This window comes from Crotalus tigris, unplaced genomic scaffold (assembly GCF_016545835.1).
Source record: "Crotalus tigris isolate CLP2741 ecotype Arizona unplaced genomic scaffold, ASM1654583v1 scf7180000017740.2609645, whole genome shotgun sequence".
Classification (NCBI taxonomy): Eukaryota; Metazoa; Chordata; class Lepidosauria; order Squamata; family Viperidae; genus Crotalus; species Crotalus tigris.
This window is the reverse complement of record NW_024096606.1, coordinates 1533689-1547382: the sequence shown is the minus strand read 5'-3', so window position 1 is coordinate 1547382 and position 13694 is coordinate 1533689. Positions and strand designations below refer to the sequence as shown.

The following is a 13694-nucleotide window of genomic DNA, read 5'->3' as shown; positions in this document are numbered from 1 at the left end:
GCTGTCCAGTCTCTTCTTAAAAACTTCCAGTGTTGGAGCATTTACTGCTTCTGGAGGCAGGCTGTTCCACTGATTAATTGTTCTCACTGTCAGGAAGTTTCTCCTTAGTTCTAGGTTGCTTCTCACCTTGATTAGTTTCCACCCGTTGCTTCTTGTCCTGCCTTCAGGTGCTTTGGAAAATAGCTTAATTCCCTCTTCTTTATGGCAGCCCCTGAGATATTGGAATACTGCTATCATGTCCCGCCTTGTCCTTCTCTTCATTAAACTAGAAATCAGGAGCTGGCAGTGAGCAACTTACCTCCAGGAACTTTGTTGCTAACTGATGTGGTTGTTAAGCACATGTCACATACAGTAGTCACCATTTACAACCTTCTGATAGCTTTCCTATTGTATCTGCTTGTTGGAAGCCAGGAGTGAAGGTCACAAATGACAATCGTGTATAATCATATGCAACTCTTGTAACTCAAGCTGGTTACCAGGGACGCAGATTGCCATCACATGATCATGGGATGCTGTGATGGTCACCATTTCAAGGACCAGCTGTTAGTCTTCTTCAACACTGTCGTAACTTTCTAGCACTGTGTTCTACTCTTCATTGTCAACTCTACAATGGGCATGGCTGCAGCCATTTTTTCTTCTCATTCTAGGTTGCCACATAGATCAGAGTGAGGGGGTTGCCCAGGTGCTTCATTAGTCATAATAATCTTCTGTCCCATGAGAACCAAGGTCATCTTCTGCTCCCATGACTAGGGACTGGGTGTTGCATAAAAAGACCACCAAATGAGTATATTGGGAAATGTAGCTGCTTGCATAGTTTTGTGGGTGAGACATTTTACTGTGTAATTGGGTAATTGTTACTTGTGTATTCAGACTTGGTTTCACTTTTGACCATGCTGATACTTTATAGCTAACAAACATGTTCTTTGAGGGATTTTCAAACCTCAGAGTTTTGCTTTATTCGTCTCTGTCTTCGGAACCAAGTCTCCTAAAACTTTAGTTTTCTTTTGGGGTGCTGAGCCCGACCACCTACCCATCCTTTGGGAGAGTGGTAAAGACTTGGCGAAGATTTGGGGATGGAAGAAAAGAGTGGAGCTGTTGCCGGCCGCAATGGAACTCTGGCTGTAAGCTGCTGCTCCAGCCACCAAGGAGGCGGCACTGGCAGGGGCTCAGCCAAAGTCCCGGTTGATCCAACCTGGGAAGCTGGTACCGCATGGGAGAACTACGATCCTAGCAGACCTCTATCTAACTGAAGCTTCCCCTCAGTGGAGGAGCACTCCTATTGCTGCTGAAGAGGAACTCCTGTTGCTGCCACCTCAGGGGTTTTCATCCGTGGCATATCAAAAGGAAAAGGGATTGATTGGAGGGGATGACTCCAGCGACTGGAAGTTCCAATCTTAGTCCACAGCCCCTTGCTCAAACAGCTGAAGGAGAAGTTCGACAGATTGGAGGTAAAAGAGATGGTTCCCATTGCCCAGGATGTGTACACCATGGGGGAAATGCCAAGGGCTACCCATCTCTTCCCCCCCACCAGAGACCCAGCCCAACTGCAGGAGCCCGTGCCACCTTACCTATTCCCCAGCCAGTTGTCATGTCAAGCCTTGTATCCCACCCCAGCCTGCTGCCACAGCCTCAGACTGTCAATCCAGGAGCCTGGCCAAGGGAAGTCTGGAGGGTGGTTCGGCCATGTCCCCAGGACCAACAGGCAGCCCAGCATCAGATGCAGGCGGCTCTGCCACTATTTGAGTTGCCTCCCATCATGCCCACCTTTGATGGGGACCCCAAGAACCCAAGTGTGGGTTCATCTAGATCGCTATGCTTATGCCTACCTCGATGATGCTCAGATGGTGAATGCTGTGGCAGCCAATGTGGAGGAGGAAGCGGCTGACTGAGTGACCAACCTCCATGATGAAGGGGCTCCTGAACTGCAGAATGCTAACCTATTCATGGAGCAACTGAGAGGTCATTTCGAAGATGAATCCCAGACCCTGTTAGTCGAGAAGGAGATCCATTGTCTGAAGCAAAAAGGCCACTCCACTAAGGAATATGTTCGTGAATTCAGGTGAGTTGCTGGTCAGCTAGGGCAGTGGCCGGAATGATCATTGATCAACTACTTCAACCAGGGGCTAGACTGCGACTTAGTCCAAGCCTGCATCATTTGGGGTTTTCCTAACCAACTGCATGAATGGTACAGCATGGCAGTGATGCTGGATATCGAATTGGACCGCCCCAGAAAGCCAGGCATAGCTGAACCTGCCACTGCGTGTCCAGGAGAAATATATTTTTGACTGATGTTGCCAGGCCACTACAAACACTGGTGTCCCCAAGCACCAGCCAGGGCTTCTCTCAAGTGCTACCGATATGATCAAATGAGTCACTGTGCTGTGGAATGTCCGGCTCCCAAGCCCCAACCCAGAAGCGCACCAATTGCCACCACAAAGCCACGGAAAGCTCCCAGAGGAGGAAGAGAGAAGAAAAACTGGGCATGTCAAGAGCAGGTTGTCAAGGCCTCGTCCCCCATTGAGCTTGAGGCAAAAGCCCGGACCGAGCTGCTGCAGATGCAGGCGCCCTATAAAAGTAATGAGGGAGGTGAGGATGATGCAATGGTAATTCAACCCATCCCACCTTTTGCCATTCCCGCCAAGATAATAGTATTCAAAACCAGGGCCCAAATGGACTTAAATGTATTAATAGGTTGCATCAGGTGCCTAATTAATCTACCCACAGTGCTCAAGCTGGAGATTCAGGCAAGGCTGTTGCCCCAGCCATGAGATCTGAACAAGCTGACAGGCCCCTTATTGGTGGTGCACCTGCCACGCACTTGACAGAACCAGTGCGATTGGAAATGGGTCAGCATTGAGAAATCATCCATTTTGTGGTGGTGCCAAAAATGACTGAGGCTGTGATTTTGGGCCTGCTCTAGTTTGACAAGTGGTGTCCAAACATCTAGTGGGAGAATGGAGTGTGGAATTTAAGATTGGGGATAGGCCACTTGCCCCCTGCCACCACCAGTGATACAAAAGACTATACCATAAATGAGGATAAGGAAGAACACCCTGAAACACTAAAGGCTGTTGAAGAAAAGTGCCAGGAATCCAACTTGCTCCAAGTGAATATCATGATTTAGCCGAGGCGTTTAGTGAATGCGCCGTCCTCCCCTTTCACTGGCCTACAGACAGGGCCATCGAAATCTTAACTGGACCCAAGTTCCCAAAGTGAAAAATGTACTCAGTGACACCAGAGAGATAAAGGAGTTAAGAGAGTACATTGATAAGAACCTAGTTCAGGGTTTCATCCAACCAGCAAAATCTTGTGTAGCAGCTCCTGTATTGTTCAAAGAAAAGATGGGTTGCTGAGATTATGCGTGGATTTTAAAGGATTAAACACTGTCAGCATAGAGAACATGTACCCCCTTCACTTAATGAAGGACATGTTAGCCCATCTGGGAAAGGGAAAAGTTTTCACAAGGTTGGATTTAAGAGTCTGGATTGAGGGGAACGAATGGAAAACCGATTTCAATTGCCCCCTGGGAAGATTCCAATTTAAAGTGATGCCTTTTGGACTACAAGGAGCTCCTGCTATATTTATGTAGTTAATCAACCAGGTGCTCCATGATCATTTGTATAAGGGGTTTTTAGTTTATCTTGATGACATTCTCATTTACACTGAGACTATGAAAGAACACATTAAATTGGTCGGTGGAGTGCTGAAGAAATCTGTTCTCAAGCATCCTGATCCTGAAAAACAATTCATTATTCAAGCAGATGCGAGTGATGTGGCTGTGGATGCTGTTCTCTTACAAAAAAATCACTGGGGGGGGGATTACAACCCTGCACTTACATTCCCTGGAAGCTAACTGATACAGAGAGGAGGTGGGCCACTTGGGAGAAGGAGGCTTTTGCAGTACGATGGGCACTACTAACATGGCACCACTTTTGGGAAGGGGAGGAGATACCTTTTGAAGTGTGGATTGATCACAAAAATTTGGAAGCTCTGAAATTCCCCCCCAAATTATCCCTGAAACAAATCTGGTGGGCTCAATACTTCAACCATTTTAACTTCACTTTAAGTTAAGCTAAGTTACTTCCAGAGGGTAAGAATTTTTTAGCTGACGCTTTGTCTAGAATGCCTCAGTTCAAATGACACTGAGAGGAAATCATTAATTCTATCATTCCTCTACCGCAATTGCCTCACAAATAAACATTGGAGCTCAATTGTGAAAGCAATCCACCGGTCCTGATGACCGCCTACTGAAAAGATTCAAAGAGCAATTAGAGACTGACACTTGGTTCAAGGACAATAAAACTCTATTAACCCTTTGGGGAGGGCTAGCCTGGAAGAGTTCTAAGCTGTACCTTCTGAGTGCCGTCAGGATTGAAGCCCTTCAGCGCAGTTATGTTGCAAAGCAAGCTGGTCACTTTGGGTTCCTGAAAATGTTACATTTGGTGTGAAGGCAGTTTTGGTGGCCAGGCCTGAAGAGAGTTGAGAGTTATGTGAAAAGTTGTGCCACCTGCACTGCTATGAAGAAACATCCTGGAAAGCCTCCAGGGCTCTTGCAGCAAGTAGCTGACCCTTCCCAGCTTGGGAAGAAATAGCTATGGATTTTATAGTGGACCTGCCTGGGAGCAAGGGAAATACTGTAATAGGGACTATGATTGATCTATTTTCCAAACAAACTCATTTCACTGCTTGTTCAGGTCTCCCTTCTGTGCAGAAACTGACCAAGATGTTTTTGAAGCACATCTATCAGCTCCACAGAGCTCCTAAATGGATTATTTCGGACAGGGGTGTTCAATTTACTGCAAAATTCTTGAGGGAGTTAAGCTTATTGGGTCTACTCGGGCTTTCATCGGCTTTTCATCTGAGTACTAATGGAGCAGCTGAATGTATGAATTCAATGGTGGAACAGTACCTCAGATACTATGTTAATTACCAGCAGACTAATTGGGCTGATCGCCTGCCTTTTGCTGAAGTAGCCTATAATAATAGTGTGCATAGTAGCATCGGTCTTAAACCATTTAAGATAGCTACTGGGAGGGATTTTGTGCCTATGCCTGAGTATCCCCAGGACCCACCTGCCTCCCAAACTCTGGATCAGTGAGTGACCTCCTTCCAAAGTGTTTGGGCAAATGTCAAAAAAAGCCTTAACCAAAGCCACTAAAGTTTACAAGGAGCAGACTGATAAAAAAGTGCTCCCCTCAAAGACCATTTTATGTTAGGGAAAAGGTTTATCTTTCAACTAAGTATTTGAGATTGAGGTTACCCAGTAAAAAATTGGGGCCAAAGTTTCTGGGTCCTTTTCCTATCATCTGAATCATACTGTTACTGTGGAGTTAAAGCTTCCACGGCTTTTTGGGAAAGTCCACCCTATGTTCCATTGTAGTTTGTTGAAACCTATGTCGGAATCCCCTTTAAGACCTATTCCAAAGAAGCTGCTGGGTCCAATAGGGGTAGAGGGGGAGACATATTATGAAATAAAATGAATTCTTGATTCTTGGTTGTGCAAGGGGATGTTACAATATCTTGTTCAGTGGAAAGGCTATCCACTGTCAGAAGCTATGTGGATGAAATGTACAAATGTGAAAGGAGACAGGTTGATAAAAAAAATTATGACAAATATCCTCACAAGCCTTGGGGAAATACTTAACATGCTTTTTGTTTCCCCTATAGGAGACTCTTTCCTTTTGAGGGGGGCCAATAGTCAACTCTACAATGGGCATGGCTGCAGCCATTTTTTCTTCTCATTCTAGGTTGCCACATAGATCAGAAGGAGGGGGTTGCCCAGGTGCTTCATTAGTCATAATAATCTTCCATCCCGTGGGAACCAATGTCATCTGCTATTCCTGCGACTAGGGACTAGGCGTTGCATAAAAAGCCCGCCAAATGAGTATATTGGGGGACATAGTTGCTTGCATAGTTTGGTGGGTGGGACATTTAACTGTGTAATTGGGTAATTGTTACTTCTGTATTCACACTTGGTTTCACTTTTGACCGTGCCAATACTTTGTAACTAATAAACATGTTTTTTGAGGGATTTTCAAACCTCAGAGTTCTGCTTTATTCGTCTCTTTCTTCGGAACCATGACATTAAACCAAGTCTCCTAAAACTTTAGTTTTCTTTTGGGGTGCTGAGCCCGATCTCTATATGTCGGAACCATAATATTCATATGATGATAAAGGACATAGTCTTAAATGCCTTATTTCCTTTTCAGAATAAAACTTATGCAATATGTGATCTATGGAATTGCATCATTTTTTTTCTTGTATGGAATCATTCTGCTAGCAGAGGGTTTTTATACCACAAGTGCTGTGAAGGAGCTGCATGGTGAATTCAAAACAACAATCTGTGGTCGTTGCATCAGTGGAATGGTGAGTATGTTTTAGCATAAATCACTATTTCTGTAGTAAAAGCTTTCAAGCATCAGATTAAATTTTATCAATAATGCATAACTGTTCCATTGCTAGATAGTATTTGTACTTGGAAGAGCTGTTCACAAATCCGACTTCAGAAATACTGACCTTATCAGGGCATCCTTCATTCTGAAGAGCAACAGAAATCATTTTCAGATATGTATTTTACCACATATCATTTGATACAATCTGAGGCTTCCTTGTTCATATTGATTTTCTTGTAAATTCCTTCTTGTGCTTCCAAGCACATGAAATACAGCTTGGAAGGCTTTTCTTACTGCCTACAAATGCAAAATGCTCAAATTTCCCTTTAAAATGAAAAATGTATTGTTTCATTAGAAAAGAATTAACCTAGGTTTTGAAGAAAGTGTTATTCTTTACAGTTTTGCAGGCTAGTTTTGTTTACTTCAGGATCTTTTATTGATCCAGTTTATTTTTCCACCAGATTTTAAAGCTGAAGCTACTTAATCTCTGATTATCTAAGACAGGGGTGTCAAACTCAATTTCACTGAGGGCCACATCAGCACTGTGGTTGCCCTCGGGGGGCTGGGTGGGTGTGGCCAGAGTGAGTGTGGCCTACTGGGTGGGTGGGTGTGGCCAGTTCTAGACCATTTGCATCAAGGGTGCCTGTGGGGGCCTGGGCAGGAATGGGACAGATCTGAGGGCCTCTGGCAGAAGGGGATGGGACCGGGGCAAGTGCCAAGGCATGGTCCACCGGGGCAAGTGCCAAGATGGCCACCACAAAATTGTACATTGGCTCCCGGCTGGCCTGGGCCAGGGCCAAGGCAGCAGGGGCCATTCCCTCACTGTTTCCAGGATGGCTTCGTGGGCCACATGAAATCACTTCGTGGGGCGCATCCGGCCCCCGGGCCTTGTGTTTGACATGTCTGATTTAAGATATAGGAAGGTCAGTAACATTTTGCTTTCTGCTTGTGAGCTGACTTTCTTGATGCGGTTGAAAGACAGATCATTATTTTATGTGCTCATTGTTTAATGCGCTTAAGAATTAGGTTGAATTTATTAATTCAAGCTATTCTCCCCACTTTGAAACACAGCTCCCCCCCCGACCAGTCCACCCGCAGCCAATATAGTGCTGCAAGATTTTTTTGAGAATATCGAAGCACAAGACTGATAACAGTTCATCTTCGGGGCACAGTGACCTTGGTGTTAGGCTGGAACTGGCTTGGAAGGAGTCCTTTCCATCTCCGAAGACGATCCCCCTCCCTAATTCCCAAACAGCTACAGCAAAAGCAAAAGTATGCAAAGAATGCTTCCCCAAAGAGGCCTCCTCCCCAGTCCACCAGGATGGCAGGGCACCTGAAAAAAGGGACATGACACACAGCCAAACTACATGGACATTAGATAAGAGTGTTTACTTAACGCTTGTTCAAAGTTACACAATAAGTGCCGCCTAGTGTTTATGAGAAAATTCCAAAATTATAAATGTTGTAGCACCACAGCAGTTGTTTGCCCTTACAAATGACTGCAGAGCCTCTGCAATATTCACTCTATTCCCCCCATCCCCCACAACTGCTTCGCCCTCCCTTCCTGCTACCTCAGACTCATCTTGAGAAGATCTGTCTCCTCTCTGCCGTGATTTCTGCCTTTGAGGGAGAAGAGAGTAAAGGAAGCTCCTGGATGCCATAATATCGCACGAGTTTAAGTACCCATACTCTTTTGCAGAGAATGGGTACCTGAACTCTTTCTAGATCATGGACCCCAGAAACTTTTATTTTTGGTACAAACTCAGTACCTGTCTCCTGTTCCCCCCATCTCCTTTCCGCTGCCACCGGAATACTTTTTATCCAAATGGAGACCTTGGGGAGATGGTAAGCATAACGAATACTTTGTGCTCATAATGAAAACTTGCTTGTGTAGCTAATCCCTCACTATATTTATTGAAAGCTGAAATTATTATTTCATTAAGCACAATTTAGAAAGTCAGACTATTTTGATAGGGATATATTTTTAAACAAAGTATTGTGGTTTTGTTGGATATGGAAGGCATTTATAGAAAGGTAAGTCAAGGCCATGTGAAATATCAATAATGTGCCAGTTTCCTCTCACTCAAATTCACTATAAATAAAGATTTCTGCATAAAATGTCTGTTTTCTTCACAGTTTGTTTTCCTCACTTATGTTCTTGGGGTGGCCTGGCTGGGTGTTTTTGGATTCTCTGCTGTGCCAGTCTTCATGTTCTACAACATGTGGTCAACCTGTGAGGTCATCAGATCACTCTCAGCAAATATGACTTCAGCAGACCAGATCTGTGTGGATATCCGGCAGTATGGTACTTACTTTAATCTGATTAAATGTTTTATCCTGTTTACTTGTCCTGCTTTCAAGATGAATTGTCTTATCCTCATGAGATGAACTGAGAAGCAACTATGTGTGGATTTTCTGAACACATTATTGCTTTTGCAATTAATGCAGATTACACTGCATGTATATAGATATCTTTTACCCTGTTTTCTTATTTTGAAATGAATATACTTATTAATTGGTCAGTAAATGCAGCGATAAAAGGTTAACAATGAGGCTGATATTTTATACACATAGTGGAGAGCTTAACATAGTGTTTTGTTATTGTCAAATCCAGTAATGTAGTAAATGATATATGAAAAGTGGACAAAACAATTATAAATGTATGTAGAAAGTTATTCAATGTAATGAAGAGCCAGAGAATTAAAGTTCTAGTTTTAACACATCTAGGCCATGGCGGGATTCAGCTGGTTCGCACCACTTCGGCAGAACCGGTAACTAATTTTTTGTTGCCCAAGCCCAGAATGGACTTCTGGAAGCGGCATCCACACAGAGAACCAGTTGTTCACATATTTGAATCCCACCACTGATCTAGGCCATATATCTACAGTATCTTAAATTAGTTTCAATTTGCTTGCTACCATGTTATTTTAGATACTGTATTAAATGAGAGATAATTTTTTGTTGCAGTGTTGGATAGTGATCCAACATTTGGATATTTGGAATGGGGCTGCAGATATTATCATTTAGAGAGGATGTGAGAAAAAAAACTGCTGCACTTACAAATGCACTATGAATTCTAAAAAAATAACGTGAATATAATATTATAAGTAGCATAATGCATAAAGATGGATATAGTAATAAAATATGGCCTGCACAAAACGATAACCCATTATCTTTTTGATAACCTATAAAAATAATTCAGACTAAACAGTTAACAGAAGGCAAGACATTTTCCATACAAAAAAATTCCAACTCCTACCAATAGATTAAGCCAATGTTTCTCAATCTTGACAATTTTAAGGCATGTGGACTTCAACTCCCAGAATTCCACAGCCAGCATTGCCTTAAAATTGTCAAGATTGAGAAACACTGGATTAAGCTAAGAATCGTGACTTCCCATATTTTATGGAATGAGCCAATGTGACTAGTAGTGAAGGATGCTGGGAATGCTAGACAGCTGTTTCCCCACCTCTGGGTAAAGTCCTATTTAAACAAGCAAAGAAACTTGCCATGATCATTTGGGACTTCAGTTCAGATTTGTACCCATTGCATATTTTATGGCTATTACAGACCTGTAAGAGATTTCTGAATACATACTTTATTGCTTATATTCACAGTCACAATAATAGAATCTTCTAAAAAGAGAGACATGAAGGCACAAATATTTGGGATGATAAAAATTTACCCTTGTACGACACTGAGAGTTTTGATGTTACATGATGAATGTTTGTTAAATACAGAAACAAAGAGAATAAAATGGATACTTACAAAGTTGGGTAGTGGAAAATAGAAACAGAGATTCTGGTATGATAAAGCAGCTCACGTAGATGAAAAAAAAAAAGCTAGGTCTGAGTGGGATTGTTCTGACAGTAGTTGCAACATCACACTCTAAACTAAGGTAAATCCTGAAAAGCAGTTTTTACCTAATGAATATAGGCAACAAGCACAGCAAATGACATTGTCCTCGATGACTAAAACAACCATTTGTTTACCATATGAGAATCCTAAATCTGAGAACACATTTTGACAAGGAGAACACAGCTTAGTGAATTCATACTTAGTAATGCCAAGTCCAGACTGCATTGGGCAACATGTAGGTGAATGATAAAGTAACAGAACTTGTCCACAGGTGGGAGGGAAATTGAATTTCAAGAAGGGAAGTGGTGTTAACTAACATTAAAATGTTTTATTTGGTATTTAACTTCAGGAATCATCCCTTGGAATGCTATTCCCGGTAAGGCATGTGGATCGACCTTAGCTAATATGTGCAGCACTCCTGAGGTAAAGGAGACAAAATGCTTCATTATTCTCATCCATATTTTAATAAAATTACCTAACAATCAGCTATCTAAAAATTAATTAATCAAGAAGGAACAACACATTGCTCATGAGATAGTGCTAATAATGCTAATGCGAGGCTAAATTAATCTAGGGAGAACAAGTGTGCTCTTTATACCAGATGAGGGCTCATTATGTTGTGAGCATTAGGAATACAGCCTATATATAGTCCTACTGCAACTGCAGCTTGAAGTATGTTTTACTTTAAAAGCAAACACATGCACATTGTAGACCAGGGATGTCACACTGCTGGCCCATCCACCCAGCTCCGGCAATGTAAAAAAAGTCACAATACATCGTGACATGTCACATGACGTGGCGAGTTTGACACCTGTGTTGTAGACAAATTAGCTAGGTTTTCCTTATTATAGTGTGAAACAGGAAAACAGGAGGATGAGAGTGTTTGGATATGTTCACCACTTTGAGTTAGTTGTAATATATGTGGGACACAAATAACAAACAAACATCCCTGTAATAGCATCAAATATGACCATAACAGCCAACTAAGATTGTCAAAAACATGCAAAAGATCAATCCCATCCAGAACAATTTGACTATCATTCATCAGCTGTTTACAATGGCCAGGCACTGATTATACAAAGATTGAGACAGAAGTGTAAATTATTGATGCAATTTCTTTCTATACTATCAGAAACCTCACTTGGCTACAGTAAGATTATAATAGAATGTATTCTAGAAATTTGTAAAAAAAATATTACCTTAGTGAAAATGGTCTTCTGGTGCTTAAATGCTTTCAAAGATCCTGTGTAGCATCTCTAGTGTGAGGAACAGAAGTAACTTGGGAATGGCTTACAGTATTGTAGTATATGTATTCCTAAGGAAAAATTAGTATGAGAATTCACATACAAAAGAGGAGTATCAATATTTGCATTATATTATTTTTTTCCACACCATAGAATGAGATTGCCAGTTAGGGTCCAAGAACTGCTAATCTGAAACTGTCGTTTGTTTTATCCTTACAGTTCTACTTGTCATATCACCTGTTCATTGTGGCTTGTGCTGGAGCGGGTGCTACTGTTATAGCTCTAGTGAGTATCATTATATTCTTTCAGTTCTAAAATAACTAAAACCCCTTGTCAAATGAAACCAAGTATTTAAACTGAAGCGAAATTATACTTTTTGTGTTGGTTGGCACTGGCTATAGTTTTGTGAGGATACTCCAAACAACAGGAAGATTTATTGTTACCAAGAAAGCTTTGCCTAAGCAGTAAGATTTATTATTGTTGGGATTTTTTGAAGTCATTTTGGCTATGTTATTTAACTCCATTCTCTTGCATGGTCAAAATAAGGCATTTCCTTATAGAAGTATGCTGGTAATAATGAAATATTAGAATACTTCAAAATGTTCCTCAACTTTGGAATTAGCTTTAATTAATAATCTTCTCTTTTTTTCCCTTTAAACATTTATATTTGTTTCAATTTAAGAAACTTTACTGAAGCAAAGCACATTAGCTTATTTTAACTATCTATAGTAGATGTAGAGGAAGTACTAGTGAGATTCATCAAGGAGTTTTTTGCATTGATTAGATTTTAATTTGTTAGTCAAGTGCAAAGACTATTCCTTGGCAGCAAAATGCCCTTCTTGTGGCCAAAGTGAGGGGTAGAGAAACCTAACAGACTTTAGATTTTTTGTTATTAAGTTTTATTAAAATGGAAATCCTTGCCTGACAGTCTTTTTGTGATCTAATACAAATCTAATTGCCAAAAAGGCAAATTATTGTCTCTTATCTGCTGTATTTTGTTCTCTTCCACCAGCTGATCTACATGATGGCTACTACATATAACTTTGCTGTTTTGAAGTTTAAGAGTCGGGAAGATTGCTGCACTAAATTCTAAATTGAATAAGCTGCATTATGTAGTTTAAAATGCCACTGACACCCTAGACCAAGAGTCTAGATTTTTAAAGTTTGTTACAGTAAATTGTAAATAGCTTCAGTAAGCATCTTTAAGCATTTTAGATTAATACAAATTATTTCTTGTATACAGATAACTGTGTGAGTGAGGCCTGGCTATTTTCTATCCTATGAGAGAACACAATCTTAAAGTGATGTTGTAAATCATCCTTTTAAAGCAGGGGTATCAAACTGCCGGCTGCATCATATGGAGACCATGCCCACCCCAGCTCTGGCAATGCAAAAAAAGTCATGATATGTTGCGACACATCACTTGATGTGGCAAGCTTGACACCCATGTTTTAAAGGAAGAGGGGCTTTCATTTACTATCAGGCTATTTTTTCCTAATAATTATTTGTGAAACAATGTTTGAGTCAATTAAGCTCTGTAATACAATAAGTTATTCTATCACTACTGTTCACTAATATGAAAAACAATAAAATGTGTTATACAGTAGACAACACATAATATATGAGCTTGCTTCTTGATAACACCCAATGTCATAGAAATACTAGATTGTTCACAAAGTTCTCAAGTCTCACTCAACTTTCTTTTAGCAATATAAAATAAAACTAGCTGTAACTCCAATGAAGTCTTTTATTACTCAATTGCTTTGACACAACTAAACTTCAGAATACCTGTTCACTAGTTTAGCATTTCATTCAAACATATCCATTCATTTTCCAGTCAGACACAAAGCCTATACAGTTCACCTGTAGCATGTCTTATTTACATTGCTTTTTGTGGATTTTTTTACCTATGGAAAATAGAAAACTTTCCACTTTTGATAACTCATCTCTTACCTGATAATTCCCATAGTGTAATTATTGACTATGCAGCACCAAATAAACATTTTTTACCCAATATCTCGTTCTATTTACTCCCAAGAAATACAATGGAACATAATCAAGTGGTCAACTGTAGAGTTTCCTTTCCTTCAGGTGGCAGATGAGAATGGGAAGAACCATTACATATTTGATTTGCTTGGGAGGCTTCAGCATGTAAACATGGACAATGTTCTCTCAGCTTTTCTGTTTCCGTTCTTTCCCA

At 41.0% G+C, this 13694-nt stretch overlaps 1 protein-coding gene across 5 annotated transcripts in view; it reads left to right on the top strand.

Moving 5' to 3' along the window:
• GPM6B (glycoprotein M6B) overlaps positions 1-13694 on the top strand; it is a 259232-nt gene that overhangs the window by 243626 nt on the left and 1912 nt on the right. For 4 of the 5 annotated variants that reach the window (XM_039339845.1, XM_039339849.1, XM_039339844.1 and 1 more), the window contains 4 exons: positions 6210-6366; positions 8529-8697; positions 10600-10673; positions 11714-11779. In XM_039339845.1, coding sequence (XP_039195779.1) covers positions 6210-6366; positions 8529-8697; positions 10600-10673; positions 11714-11779 — 466 coding nt within the window. Of the gene's footprint in view, positions 1-6209; positions 6367-8528; positions 8698-10599; positions 10674-11713; positions 11780-12506; positions 13509-13694 lie in introns of those variants that run through there. The other variant, XM_039339846.1, reaches the window with a different exon arrangement.